The following is a 14,892-nucleotide window of genomic DNA, read 5'->3' as shown; positions in this document are numbered from 1 at the left end:
GCCCACCCCCTACGGCACGCCCACCGCCAGGGCAGAACAAGGAGAGGGGACACACCAGTGCTCCCAGGGGGGCAGGGGGGCAGAAGCTCAGAGGCCGCTGCTCGCACACAAACAACGGCCGCATTAATGCTGGGTGTCTTGGTGATGGAAGCATAGGGGATCCGCTGTGATTTGGGCAGAAGGAGAAGACAGAGAGACCACCAGGGAAAAGAAAGCAAAACAAGGGAAAACACGTCCCGAAGGAAGGAAGAATTTACTTACTGTACGGACATTTCACCTTGTCTTAACCAGCTTCATGGGTTACAGGCCGCATTATGTCATACACAATAAAATCTGCACATAATTGTGGTTTTAGTAGTCATTCTGAGACGGCCCTCATGTCAAGACTTCTAATTAAATTTAGCCAGATATTACAGTACCCAATCTTTCATTTATAATTTCTTTTTTTTTTAATTCTGACAATATAAATGCATTAACATTTTGCTTGGCTCCAATTTTTTGTGTGTGCTTTATTATGAATATTTGCTCTCTGATTTTCAGCCTGAGATGACCAAACCACATAAGACAGTCTCTTATTAATACTTCCAGAATAATTTCTTCTCAGTCCATATGAAATGACGATTTTATTTTCTCAATTCTTGCCTCTCACGGGCTTCAGTTAAAGATATTCAACGTACTGAGTGTTATTCAAACTCTAAGCTCAAGTATTAATATTATTATATTAATAATATATATTAATATATAATATATTATTAATATAATAACTCAAGTATTAATAGTGGGATCCCACCCCATTACAGACACCATCGATTGGCAAAATGAAAAGGGACCGTTCTAGTTTTCTATAAATGAGCTCAGAATGTTATTTCTTGTTGTTTCTTTTTTAATTTCAAAATCCCACTAGAAATCCATTATTTTCAGTCCATGTCTGGTATTTGGAGAATGCCATAATTTTAATTAAAAAATACATAGGTGTTGGGACACCTGGGTGGCTCAGCAGTTGGGTGCCTACCTTCGGCTCAGGTTGTGATCCCAGGATCTGGGATCGAGTCTCGAATCGGGCTACCTGCAAGGAGCCCGCTCCTCCCTCTGCCTATGTCTCTGCCTCTCTCTGTGTGTCTCTCATGAATAAATAAATAAATCTTAAAAAAAAAAATACATAGGTGTTACCTTGCTCTGTATCCCAGCATTTTGCTAATCCTTTTTTTTTTTTTTTTTTTTTTTTTTTTTTAGCATTCTGCTAATCCTAATAACAGCTCCAATCCTAAAATCCTGGAGGGTCATGAAGGCTTATTTTGATCCCAAATTACCTAGAAATCTGCTCTGTTCTGAGCCCTTGTCACATGCCCATTTACTGCCCAATTTACTGCCTTCAGTCGCTTATAGTTTTATTTACGGTCTTGATTCCAAATCAAAGTTAAAGCGGCCCTCCAGATGTTGGGGTTCAGTCACCGTGTACGACTAGGTTGGACACTGTCCATTGTGTTTACTGTCTTCCTCCCCAACCACCTCTGGCCGGCCTTCTGCTGACGGCCTTCCCGGAGCATCACATGTGCTCACGGCATTTGTGGTGGGAGAAGAAACACCCAGAATCACTGCCTATAACATCTGACCCTGAGGGAGCACAGCACCAAAACCATGTGGTGCACATTTCACCCCCCGACGGCCCAGAGATGCAGGAGCATTTTGGTGCCCATGTTCCAGTAACAGTGATACCAGCCCCTCTCACAGGCGTGTTAATGAGGAAATATTTTAAAATTTATGTATGAGCAAACACTGTCTTTCCGTTTCCCTCCTTTTCTTCCAAAGCAAAAGAACTCACAGAGGGGCAGAAAACAGCCGTTTGGACTCCGTTCCTACACGTCCCCCCCCATACACCAGTGAGTCCTGAGCACGCTCCCTCCCCAGTGTGGAGGTGGGAGGGAAAGACTCTGGGGAATCACCAAGTCCCTGAAGGGGACACTGACCTTAGTGCAGGAACACCCATCCCTCAAAGCAAGGAAAACAAATTCAGGTTGAATTTGGAAACGGCTAGGCCAGCTCAGCGTCCAGGGGCAGTTCCCTTGGCTCTCGAACGTGGTGCCACAGAACCTGTGTGGATGGCTGGTTGTGAGCGTTACGGGAACAGCACACACGAAGTGCCCCAAGCAGAGTGTGTAGCGCTGAGAGACAGCCCGTGCTCACAACCAAGTCCTGGATGCGAACCGAAGGCAGCGGCATCCACTGGTCACAAGAAAAGGCAGGATGTCTGCATGCTGAGGATGGACAAAATACCATTCAGTCAGTTCTAAGAGGAATCCGTGGGCTCCACCCCAAATACCGTGGGAAGGGGATCAGGGAACATCGTTCTTCACTGGCCCTGAAGAAAACATTCAGGTGCAGGTTTACTGCCAGCGTGCCAAACCCACACAACTACACCTGTGACAAAGTAAAAGCATGGTGATCACAGCTGTTGCACCCTTTAGAGAATAGAATTAAGTGTACCCAGATGGCTTCTCCTACAAATTATTCCAGTCTCGCCATTCACGGAAATAAAAAGAGGGGTTCCTGGGTGACTCAGTTGGTAAAGTGTCAGAGTCAGCTTGAGATTCTTTCCCCCTCCCCCTCTCTCCCCCATGCCCCTCCCCCTGCTGTCTCAAATAATAAATATTTTTTTTAATTTTTTTTTTTAAAAAAGAAGTAAAAAGAAAAAAAGCCAAGCACTCCCACAAAAAAAAAAGACATGATCTGGCCTTTGAATGTCTCTACTTCTTAAAGGAAGAAATAGATGTGGACCCCATTAAGGAGGATCAAACGCACTTAACAACACCATCTGTTGATTAGCAATAACCCCGAAGTCTGATTGATGACCATGCAAAGCCAAGAAAAAGTCATAAGGAAAACACAAAGGGCCTTGTGGTGCCATTTCTAAAGAATGGCTCTGGTTGGAAAAAAAGAAAAAAAAAAAGATAATTATCAAGCAAAGCAGATTCTCTTAGTCTTGAACACAAAGTAGTAGCGGTGATCAAACCCAGGGACACTCTGACAGCACTGCCCCCAGACAAAGAGCATTTGGTGTCAGGGGCGAGGAAGGCAGGTGTCATTCTGGGAAGCCAGGCGTGACAGGCTTCTGACCCACAGAGGTGGAGGAATATCCGTGTTTCTAGGGGAGAACAGAAAATGGGATAGAAGGAGGCAGAGAGAAATCTGCGTCCAGCCCTGCACGACCTACCTCAGCTAAGCACATGGACACACCAACAGCAAAGCGGCGTGCTCTAAGCCTCTGTGAAAGGTGACAGCACCATGAAACCAATCCCCTCACACCTGAGGGACACAGCAATGTAGCTGGTGATTATAGGATTTAAAACTACCTCATAGAGACCAATGGCAAGGGTGCCATCAAAAATAACATTAATTGGAGAACTAACACATACCAGGCATATTAAAAGCCTGATCTGTGATCCTTACAGCGTGCTAAGCAGATATGCCCACTTCACCGATCAGGAACCTGGAGATTAAGAAAGTTAAGTAATGCAGCTAGAGTCGATCACACATCCAGAGTCGCCACTTCCAGGCTCCCGTGGGCTGATGCTGCCTCTCTGATTTATTAAAGATCAGATGTAATTCTCAGAGAAGAAACAAAAGATCCCCAAATACTAAGAAGTGATCTGAAGAGAGATGATCACCGCAGAAGATCCAGCACATCTAACATTCCCTCGTGACCCCTCAGCCAACTTGTTGAATTCCCAGATTGTGGGAAGACTATGCCAAAATATTTTAGGGCTTTCAAATTTTCTTCTGGATGCAAAAGCATCATGATTGCATTTGCAAATGTAGATTTAAGGCAAGGGTCTTCTGGGAGAGTGCAGTGAGGGGCTCTGCTCTGCACTGGAATCCCCGGGGGCAGCCAGGAAAGCCACAGAGCCTCCATCCCAAGCAAAGGAAGGACAAGAGTTCCAGAGTAAATGTTAAACAGAAGAGTGGTGGGGAGGGAAGAGATGAGAACCTGCAGGGATCTAATCACTGAGCATCTCACTTCTGCTTTTCCAGGGAGGAACCAACAGACCCAGGTGCCCCCGGAGCGCAGGCACACGGGAGTCTACCTTTCACACCTTCAGAACACCCATGGCAAGGATGAAAAAGCTGTCACGACAGCTCTGGGAGAAAATGCCAGTGTCGTATTTCCAGAATCCGTCTGTTGCTCTGTGGCCTTCAATGCTCAGCGGGCGGGAGGAGTCTGTTGTATGGATGCGCGTGTACCTGTGCACAGGTACTAGGAGCACGGACGCACAGAAATACACACGGGAAGTAGCGTCTGATGGCCCCTCTGGGGGAGAAAAGTTCTGTAGGACAGCTGAGCCTGTGCAAACCTCGGTAGAGCTTCCAGGGAGCGGTTTCTAATCTACAAGTCATTTGCAAGACACAAGGCAGGGACCCAAGGACGGCTCCAGAAGAATTTTAGGTATGAACAGTGAACTCACTAACTTCTTTCCCCCTCATACTGCTTGGGGGAAAAAAAATAAGGCTCACAGGACTGCTTCAAATTTGCTGAAAAGCAGAACCGGACCACAGCTCCTTTCAAACGTTAGGTATTCTCGATACAATAAACCCCTTCAGGACCAGTCCCACCACTTAAAGGCATCTCTCCACCAGAGGTGTTCTCTCTACCTTCGTGTTTTCTCAAGCACTTGTTCAAAAACACATTTAAGTGGAATGTTTTCGTTTCTGCAGATTGCATTAATTATGGGTTTGCAAACACTGCAAGCCCACGAGGTCTGCCCCAACTGGGGGCTGCAGACACCCGGCCCAGGCCGGCGGCCGGTGGCTTGGCTCGCGCCCTGCACATAGCTCCAGGCTTGGCCCCGCGCGCCGCCGGCCCCGGGGCTGTTGCAGAGAAGTTTCAGCTAAGAAAGAAAAACACGCAGCGGTCAACCACGGTGACCCACGCGCTCGGGCGCGCGCTTGCCTGCGCGCAGCACCGGGACCAGGAGGGGACCCGGGAGAGGGGGCCGCAGGGCACGGAGACGCCTCGACTGCTGCCTGCTGGCACGAGGGAAATAGTGTGTAATGCCATCTGCTTCCCCCCGGGCTCACTTGGGGAGGGTCCCTGGGACCCGCAGGCGAACCAAAGGGGGCTCTCGGGAGCAGCGCACGGGGCTAGCGGCTTCTCCACCCGGGGGCGCAGGTCCGCGCTGTGCCCACGGAGGTCGGGGTGATGGAGGGACGCGAGGCCGAGCGCGCTCCAGGCCGCAGGGACAGCAGCCGGTGGGCGACCGTGTCCCCAGCCTGCTGTCCGCGCCGCCGCCGGCCCTTCCCACCCGTCCGCCGGAGGCGCAGGACCCCGAGAGCACCCCCACGCGGAGGCGAGACCCCAGGAGCCCACGCAGCCGCCTGGGGACGCGCCCGGGCCCCACCTGCCGCGACCCCGTTGGCGGTCCCCGAGGGTCACCTGCTTCCCGCGCTCGGGCGCGCGCAGGCCGAGGACGGGCAGGCGGGGGCGGGGGCCGGGGCGGGGGCCGGGGCCGGGGGCCAGGTCCCCGCGGGACTCACCGTGAGCGCCGAGAACTTCTGCGCGGGCGCGGGCGGCAGCAGCCCGGCGAGCAGGGGCAGCCAGCAGAGCTGCGGGAGCAGCATGGTGACGCGCGCCCGCGGCGGCCCGAGCCGGGTGCTCCGCGGCGGTCCTCGCCCCGCGCTCCAGCAGCCGCCCTCTCACCCGGCGGCCCTCGGCCCTCCGCTGCGGAGCCGCTCCGCCGGCTGCTGTCAAGTAACTGCAGGACTTCCCGGATCCTCCCCCTGCGCGCGCTCCCTCCCTCCCCTCGCCAGCCCCACCCCCGCGCCGCCGCCGCCGCCGCCGCCGCCGCCGCCGCCGCGCCCCGCTCGGCTCCGCTCGGCCGGGGGCGCCCCGGGCGCGGGTCTGCGGAGCGGGAGGTGGAGAGGGGCCCTGGGGCCGCGCCGCCCAGCAGAGCTGCGCGCGCACACGCATGCACACGCATGCACACGCATGCACACACACGCACATGCACACACGCGCGCGCGCGCCCCAGGAGGGTCCCAGGCACCACCACAAGATGCGCTGCGCCCTCCTGGTGTCCCAGGGCACCGACCCCCTGGGCGCAGGACCTGCCCTGTGGTTCACCCACGGCTCTCACACCTGGGTCAGCCCCCAGGGTTGTCCTCGACCTGCAGGTTCCGTGGCTGCCGCATCCAGGCCAGAATGTCGCCTCTCAAATTTGCTGATTGATTAGCTGGCTTTCCAGCAAAAGAAGCGTACCAGCACCACAAGGGCCAGAAAATTCACAGGGGGCTGCGTGCCTCTGCCCCCCCCCTCTTTTTTTTTTTTTTTTTTTTTTTTTTTAGCAGAACAATGCACTTAGGGGCGAGTTGTGAACTAGAGATACTGGGTCGGCCCGCAGTGACACGGGTCAAGTCTGGCGGGAATGTGGCTGCTTCTAGAGCAGCTCTGTCAAGGCGTTCAGGTGTTTACGCCGGGAGCACAGTGGTTGTAGGGGGTGCAAACTTCTTGGTGGGGACTGGTTGGAAACCAAGAGAATTTTGCACACCCAGACTCTGGATAGTATCCATCGCAGACGACATTGCTGAAATAGTTTAGCCTTGGCTTACAACTTTACAGGGAGAAAAAAAAAAAAACTAATTCTGGCTCACACAGAAAACCAAAGAGTGAGGATTTTCAAGAACAATGCCTCAATTGACTTGTCGGGGGACTGGGAAAAAGAACAAAACAGAAAATACAAATCTGATTTTTAATCAGATGTTTAATCTGAAGCTTTGGCTATAAGGGGTGGGGATGAGTCTCAGGGCTGCATCAGCAAGTCCGGTGCCTGGTTCCTGGGACGAAAGCCGTATTATTCCAACCACAGGGTCCCGAACTGTGGAGAGAGAGGTCTTCCCACTTCCAGCAGGAAAGTGATGGACACAGACAGGGTCAGGAAAGAAATGGATCTTCCTGAAAGCCACTACGAAGTCTCCTTCAGATTCCACAGCCCTGAGAATCTGCTGAGTACTTAAACACATTCCTCCTGGCTCGAGGGCTCAGAAGGAAATTATAATAAGGCTCTTGGGGCCTGAGAAACAGGTGAGCAAAGCAGCTGCAAATGATTACATAAATATGGAATGCCATTAGGAAACGTTAATAAAAATTAAGGTAAAAATAAAGAAGTAAATACCGCATACCGCGAATTGTAAGACCATCCAAAGAAGAACATTTACATTCAGAGCTGACACGAATCCTTTAAAAAGCACTTCCTACTAAAAATTTCGTTTTTACTTTCTACTTTACTTAGAGGATGGCCAATAGCTGAAATATTTATGTGATATTGTGCACTTTTCAGTAGAACTCAGAAGCCTGGACACATGTCCATTCATTCACCCTCATTGCCTTCAAGGACAACAGAGAAGGAGACTTAATGATCCCCATTTTACCTATGAGAAATATAAGCAAAGAGGTCAAACACCTTAGCCAAATCTCATAAGCAACAAAATCAGGACCAGATCTGGATGCCAGAGCTTGCAGTACTGGCAATTCCACTTCCCTTCCTTTGGAGGCGTGGGGGTACAATGGGAGCAGAAAGAAAACTTGGCTCTCAAAGCCTTTTATTCAAGAAAGATGTGTCAGCATGTCTGTCACACATCACCTGCAGGTCCTCCGGGAATTCCAGAAAGATAAATGCAATGGGTTTGTCTAAGTCTCTGACAGATGAGGCAGGGTTGGATCGTTCGCAGACTCCCTAACAACTGGACAAGCCCATGGGCGCTGGATGCCAGAGTCACTTTCTTAGAGATACTCGTGGTGGAGTCTGGAGACATAGTTTCCATTTTTATGGAGAAAAAACCAACATGTTTATTTAAAACACCAGGTCATAGTTATGTCTGTTTGTCACTCTCAGGTCTCTATGAAGTTATTACTGGCATGAATACAGATAATCGCCCCATTCGTTGGGACACAGATCGAAGTATTTCAAAATTACAACAGGATATAATCAAGTCAGTATTTTCCAAAAAGCTCCTATAGGACAGACAAGTCTGTAGAAGAAGTTTCCTTCTCTTGGAAATGGAAAATTTTCTGAAGTAATAAGAGATCATTCTAAAACAGCCCTATGGATCCAGAATTTAAACTCCTGTCACTGATCAAAGTTAAAGCAAAGAAGAGCAAAGAAAGAGAAGAGAAAGAAAGGAAACGAAAGACAGAGTATTCCAGTCATGCTTAGGTTTCTAACCCACTTAGGCCATTAGCAAAACCCTTTCTCGGGCACACCAGCTTACTTTGTTTATTTCTTTTACTATATAAACACTGCAGGAGGACTTTATTCTTATGATTTAATTTAATTACTATTTCTGGATAATTTGTGTTTGGCCAGAACACTTTCTGTCCGCTCCTTTCCACCTGCATATGCAAATATAGGACATTTAACTAAATGTCCTATTTCCAGAGCTTACCTCAACATCACTGTCAGCTGCCTCAGAGTGCACACTCCAGGCCACCAGCAGCCTCCACTCACTTTATTAACACTTCTCCCAGATTCTACTTAACCCTAGCAAGAAGAATCTTCCTGGTTCACTCAGCTTCCCTTAAGGAGATTCTGAGGACTTTTGCCCTGCCCTCACCATGTAGCCCCTCGCCTCAGTCCTGGGGTTTTCATCCATCCCCCAACCCCAGAAACCTGTGTGTCGAAAAAGAGTTGCAGAGAGACCAAGCTGCCTGGTCAGGTAGATGGACAGTGCTGGGTCAGCTGGCCTTCGCCGTGATGGCAAGACAAGGTGAACAGCAGCTGGGGTCACAATGTGAGTGTTCTCTCCCTATTTTTATACATTTAAGTAACAGATCATTTGGATTGATCTTTGTTCTCAATAAAATCATGTAGACAAGTTTATCCTTCCTTCTCAAGATGCCTTATAACAAGTGTTTCGACAACACTTTTCAGGCACTTTACGGAAATTTTAAACAAATTGAAATATATTGAAAAAAAAAGAAATATATTGGCTGTTTTATACACATTATCTAATTGACTCTTACAGAAACCCTGCGAAGTGATTATTTTCCAGATGGTAATAATAAGGCCCAAGGAGACTACAGGACCTGCCCAGGTTTGCATGACTAGTAAGAGGTAGGAGCAGAACTCAGCCTACGCCCAGGTCTCAGGATTCTTCTCCCCATCAGTTGACACTCCCGTGTGCACTGCTGTGTGCATGGATGCACCGTTGGTGGCTTGAACTGTTTTGCACGTTAAGATCCACCACCAAACAAGTAATAAAAGAACTTTAAGGTTGTTCTTGATTTATAGGTAATACTGCAACCCCACTAGAGTATTTTCCAAAAGTAAGATTTAATATTTCCAAAGAAATACAAATTTGCTACAAAGCCAAACGCAAAATTACTACTTTACAGTGAGAACATTCCCTCTAAAGTTGACAGGAGTTGCCTGAGCCGTTCTAAAAGGATGTATTGCTGCTGCCAGAGATCTACTCAATCTAACCAACCAATCTACCATCAGGTCCCAACACGCCGCTACCACCAGCAGAAACAGCACAGGCTTATTGAAATATATTTGTTTCCATAATATCCAGAAGCTGTTTTTGCCATTCACGAAACTACATTTATTAGTATATGAAACTTACAGAATATATCAGTTACAGAGCTAAAAATCATGGTAATCTTAAAAGGCCATCACCATCAAGATTGATGAAGGTGCAAAGTGTGAGTGTGGAGAGGCCTAGAGCCAGTTAATGGCTCCAGATGACCGAAACTGCCTTTGGGTTCTTCCTCCTTATTAACCACAGTCTAGGAGTCCCTTCCTCCTGTCTTCACATGAGAACTGCCTTTAGGGGGAAAAAAAGTTTTTAAATGGCAACAGAAATACAGCTTGCCAGGAACACTCTGCGGCGTGTGGACCACACAGATTTGAGTTATACCCACAGAAAGCCGTGTAAGAAGATACCCCAATAAAGAAACCTTTCAATTACCTTCAGCACCCACTCCCCCTTCCCCGGCCCAGCACACACGCCAGGGGTGGCATCCCACTATTCCCTGTGTGCTCCCTCAGCTTTAAGTAGAATATTAAAATGCATCTTCCCAAACTTAGTAGAAGGGAGGAAATAACAATAATTAGAGCAGAAATAAAGGAAATAGATACTAAAAAGACAATAGAAATGATCAATGAAACTGCTGGTTCTTTAAAAAGATAAACCAAATGGGCAGATCTTTAGCTAGACTCATCGAGAAAAAAAAAAAAGAGAGAGAGAGGGCTCAAATAAATAACGTGAAAGAGGAAACCTTACATCTCTGCCTCGGAAATACAAAGGATCGGAAGAGAATGTTATGAACAATTTTATGCCAACAAACTGGGAAACCTAGAAAAAATAGATGAAGTTCTAGAAACATATAAACTATCAAAACTGAATCATGAGGAGACAGAGAATCTGAAGAGGCGGATTAATCCTCCCAACAAACCAAAGTCCAGGACTAGACGGCTCTACTGGTGACTTCCACCAAATGTTCAAAGAAGAATGGTTACAAATCCTTCTCAAACTCTCCAAAAACTAGAAGAAGAGGGATCTTTTCCAAACTAATTTTATGAGACCAGCATTACCTTGATACCAAAACCAGACAAGGGCACTGGAAAAGAGAATTACAGGCCAATATCCCTGAGGAACATAGACACAAAAATCTTCAACAAAATATTAGCAAACTGAATTCAACATTACATTAAAGGGATCACACACCATGATCAAGTGGGATTTATTCCAGGCACGCAACGATGGTTCAACATCCACCCATTGATCAACGTGATCTACCATGTTAACAAAATAAAAGATGAAGATCAACTCAACAGATGCACAGAAAGCATTTGACAAAATCCAATATCCATTTATGATAAGAACTCTCAACAAAGCAAGTATAGAGGGAATGTATCTTAACGAAATAAATGCTGTACGTGGCATGGCCACAGCCACATCATACTCAATGATGATGAACTGAAGCCTTCCCTCTAAGATTGGGAGCAAGACAAGGATGCCCATTCTCATCATTTTTATCCAACATGGTACTAGAAGTCCTAGCCAGAGCAATTAAGCAAGAGAAAGAAATAAGAGGCATCCAAATTGGAAATATATAAATAAATCTTCACTATTTGCAGATTACATGTATTATCTTTAGAAAACCCTAAAAACTCCAAAAACCTATTAAAAGTGACAAATGAATTCAATGAAGTTGCAGGATGCAAGATCAACATACAGTAATTTGGAACACTGGTCAGCATAAAAGTGTGGTTGAAGCTTTTAGCCAAAAAAAAAAACAAAAACAAAAAACAAAAAACAAGAAAGAAAAGAAAAAGAAAGAAAGAAAGAAAGAAAGAAAGAAAGAAAGAAAGAAAGAAAGAAAGAAAGAAAGAAAGGAAGAAAGAAAGGAAGAAAGGAAAAGAAAAAAACCTCAAATTACTATTTTTTTTTAATTATTTAGTGACCAGAGTCATCAGAGGCACTTTTCAGCTCTTTATTTTTAGGATTTTTGGTCATTTTAAGAATTTGTCAGGTTATTTATGCATCTTTGGCATTTTTTTACATCTCTAATTTATCTCCACCTGTAAAATATTAGAATACAGAAAATGCCATCATTGGAAAAATGCCAGTACTTTTTCTGCCACCATGAAAGGAAGCAAGTGTTCTGAGAAAGTTATGACACTGCCTCACAAGTGGTGTAGAGTCTGTGCCCTGGGAGATGCCACAACGTGGGGCCAAGAGTACATGTTCTGCTGCATCTCTCAGTGTGGTTTGTACTTTGGTTTATTATTCTTGCTCAAAGTAAGATCATATCCACAGAGCAAAAGAAAAAGAAAGAAAAGAAAAATTCAGACAACACCCAGAGTTCTCCAATTAGTGACCGTGGTTGGGATGCACATATTTTCTCCAACTTTCTCCAGAAAGAGTAGTGGAGTTTTTTTTTTTGTTTTGTTTTTGTTTTTTGTTTTTTTTCGTAGTGGAGTTTTTAAAACCATAAATCCATAAGGAGAGAGAGAACAGAAGAGGTGCCCACGTGCAGGGAAGTTACAGAAGCTAGAAAGCAGACGTGCAGGTGGACAATGACTTAGAAGTCATAAAACTGTCAGACCCATGTCAGACCGTCAGATGGATGCAGCCCCAGGAAGGCCCCTGTCCCTCTCCTACCGAGCGGAGAGAGCAGGGATGCCGGGCCTCGGGACTGCTGGACACCTGCGACCGTCCAGGGCAGGGCCCAGGGGTGCGTGTGCAGGTGGGGGGCAGGTCTGTGTAACAGACACTGGAGAAGCTCTGTTCCCCCACCCTGCTCGCTCCCTGAAGGACTGCGGGCCCGGGGCGGTGGAGGGAACCCTCTCCTTGGACACGCGGAGCCCAACGCCAGCCCAAGGAGCTGCCACCTGCGCAGAGACCAGCTCGTCGGGGCGGAATTCTGATACACCCCTCTGAGGAATCTCCACATCCAACAAGCAAGAACCGGATGTTTTTGGTTCTTTTCAAAGCAACTTCAAATAGGAAAAAGTAAATAAACAATCTCTGGTGTGGCAGGGATGGAAACGTGGTACAATGGCTGAAGATAAAGGTGAAGAGAACAAAGCAAAACCACACAGACTAGAAAAACGGGGAAGAAAACCAGGGGAGATCAGAGCCCCACACAGAGAGAACACAGCCTCCCCCAGGAAAGGGCCTTGGGAAGGGGAGAGGAAGCCGTCCGGGAAGACCACCCTGCCCTCGCCCACCCGCCCTGACCTGCGCAGATGCCCAGCCTGACCTTGACGACCCTGACCCACAGAAGCAGGGGCAAGAACAGCCGCGGACAGGGCCACCTGGGACAGGACTGGGGGTCTGGCCCCGGCTCCCTGACCAGTTCCCAGATGGACACTGACCCTCGATCCCAAGGTCCAACAGAGGGGCCAGGTGCTAAGAAACCTGCTTCCTTGCCCGCCACCTGGAGGGGAGCCAGTGTGGCCACCGGGCTGGAGAGCAAGCCGGGTCTCCTGTCACAGTCGTCCTGAGGGACAGCTCCCAAGGACAGGCCAGCCTCTGGGAAGGAGGTTTCCTGGGACCACCCCCCACCAAGATCTGGGGAAAGACAGGAGCCCTGAGGCCAAGAGCTAAAACACCCACAGGGAAAGGAGACGTTTATCCACAAGAGCAGGGGTCAGGGTGGTCTCAGCCCTCCCAGTGCAGTAGAGGTGGGGCACAGGAGAGCTGCACACATACATGCCAGCACACAAGTGTGCACACACACTATGCACATGTGTGTATACATACACAAGTATACATGTACATAGTCACATCCACATGTACATGCAGGTGTGTACAAATGAACACAGACACATGTGTGTACATGTATATACACTTAGGTGTACACATGCATATTGTATGCATGTGTACACATAATATGTGCACGCATACATGTTTGCACGTGTGTGGAATACACACAAACACATGCAGGTGAACAAGGCACTTATGTGCATGTACATACACATGTGTATACACACATGCACACGTGCATGCGGGCACATGCATACTTTCCAAATCCTTTTCAACTCAATCATCTGAGAAAGTCATGTGGCTAGCATGCAGCTCGATCCCAGCGTGGCGGTCCCTCTGCGTCTGCCCAGGGGCTACCCCTTCCTCCCCCGTCGAAGATGCCACCTGCACAGAACCCAGGGAAGCAAACATAAGAGGGATGTGTCTTGCTGGTCACAAGTTTCAGGGAAGAAACAGAATTTTAAATAATTTTGCACAGAATTAGGGGCCCAATAGCACCGGCTCAGAGCAGAGATGGGTGACACAGGTGACAGAGATTGAAATTCCCAGGCAGTTGGTCCTCAGCAGGGACGAGGGAAGGAGAGGAACATGGAGGCCCCAAGATTGGTGGTCACCGACGGGCCCAATGTGCGACGGCATGCCCCGTGTCCTCCCAGAACCCTGCTGCCAGGAAGCTGCCCTTGGGCCTTCGTAAGGTCTGACGCTTCCTCCTTCTCTAGCCCCTCATCCTTCCCAGACCAGACCCCTTCCTACAGCCTGAGGGCACGGCCTGTCCTCAGAGGATGGTTCATGTTTGTGAACAACATCTTCCTGCCCCCAGATGCAGCTGCCCCCCCCCGAGGGCTGCGAAGGTCCCCCCAGAGCACAGCAGTCCCCCTGGAGGGCCGCGAGGGTGTCCTTAGAGCACAACCACCACCACCCCCACACCCCAAGGGCTGCAAGGGAGCCTCCGGAGCACAGCTGCCCCACTGGAGGGCCACGAGGGTGCCGAGGGTCGTCCTGCGCAGCCACCCAGGCCTGCGCTGTGGTGTGGCCCTGGTCCCACCAGGGTGCCCTGCTGGCAGTGGCTCAGCTCCCAGGCCCTGGAAGGCAGGGCAGCAGCCAGGCCGCAGGGAGCTGCAGGGGCAAAGGATCTATGTCCGAGATAAGTCCGAAGGAAAATCTCTCCGTAGCCTGGCACCCATCTGGAGTTGAAACTTGCCCCCAGGGCTTGGGTTTCTGGCCCTCGAGTTCTCGTCTGCACCCAGCTCGCAGGGATGGCCCCGTGCTGCTGTCCAGTGCGCTCACAGCTGGCGCGCCTCCACTCCTCAGCCGGCGCTGTCTCCCGGGAAAGGGGCTTTGCCCCCCAGGCCAAAGACCACACTGTTTGTTGTTGAGTTGTCTGGGCACTCGTCGAACTCGAGACCTGGCTGGGTTTCCCCAGAATTTGGCTCCTAGAACACGTCTGACTAACGTGTCTGCTATGCCGATTCCTTGAGCTGGTCCCATGAGTCTCCCGGCGTGGACGGAGCACCGGCCCCCTGGGACAGCACATCCTGTGACCTCCTCCCACCTGCTCCGGGGTCAGACGGCGTCATGGTGAGTGTGACCCTGCCGCCCAGGTTCCCCCCTGTGCTGTGACATCCCCCA

General features: G+C 49.1%; 1 protein-coding gene across 3 annotated transcripts in view; it reads right to left on the bottom strand.

The window, feature by feature from the left end:
* The window catches only part of SMOC2 (SPARC related modular calcium binding 2), a 158,615-nt gene extending 152,905 nt beyond the window's left edge, over window positions 1–5,710 (bottom strand). Inside the window, exon 1 of one of the 3 annotated variants that reach the window (XM_072831208.1) lies at window positions 5,530–5,710. In XM_072831208.1, coding sequence (XP_072687309.1) covers window positions 5,530–5,613 — 84 coding nt within the window. In that variant the 5' untranslated portion in view covers window positions 5,614–5,710. The remainder of the gene's footprint in view (window positions 1–5,529) is intronic. The other 2 variants (XM_072831189.1, XM_072831197.1) reach the window with 2 other exon arrangements.
* Window positions 5,711–14,892: the final 9,182 nt, after the last annotated feature.

This window comes from Canis lupus, chromosome 1, assembly GCF_048164855.1.
Source record: "Canis lupus baileyi chromosome 1, mCanLup2.hap1, whole genome shotgun sequence".
In the NCBI taxonomy this organism is placed as follows: domain Eukaryota; kingdom Metazoa; phylum Chordata; class Mammalia; order Carnivora; family Canidae; genus Canis; species Canis lupus.
The sequence above is the reverse complement of the archived record's forward strand: the minus strand, read 5'-3'. Positions and strand labels throughout refer to the sequence as shown.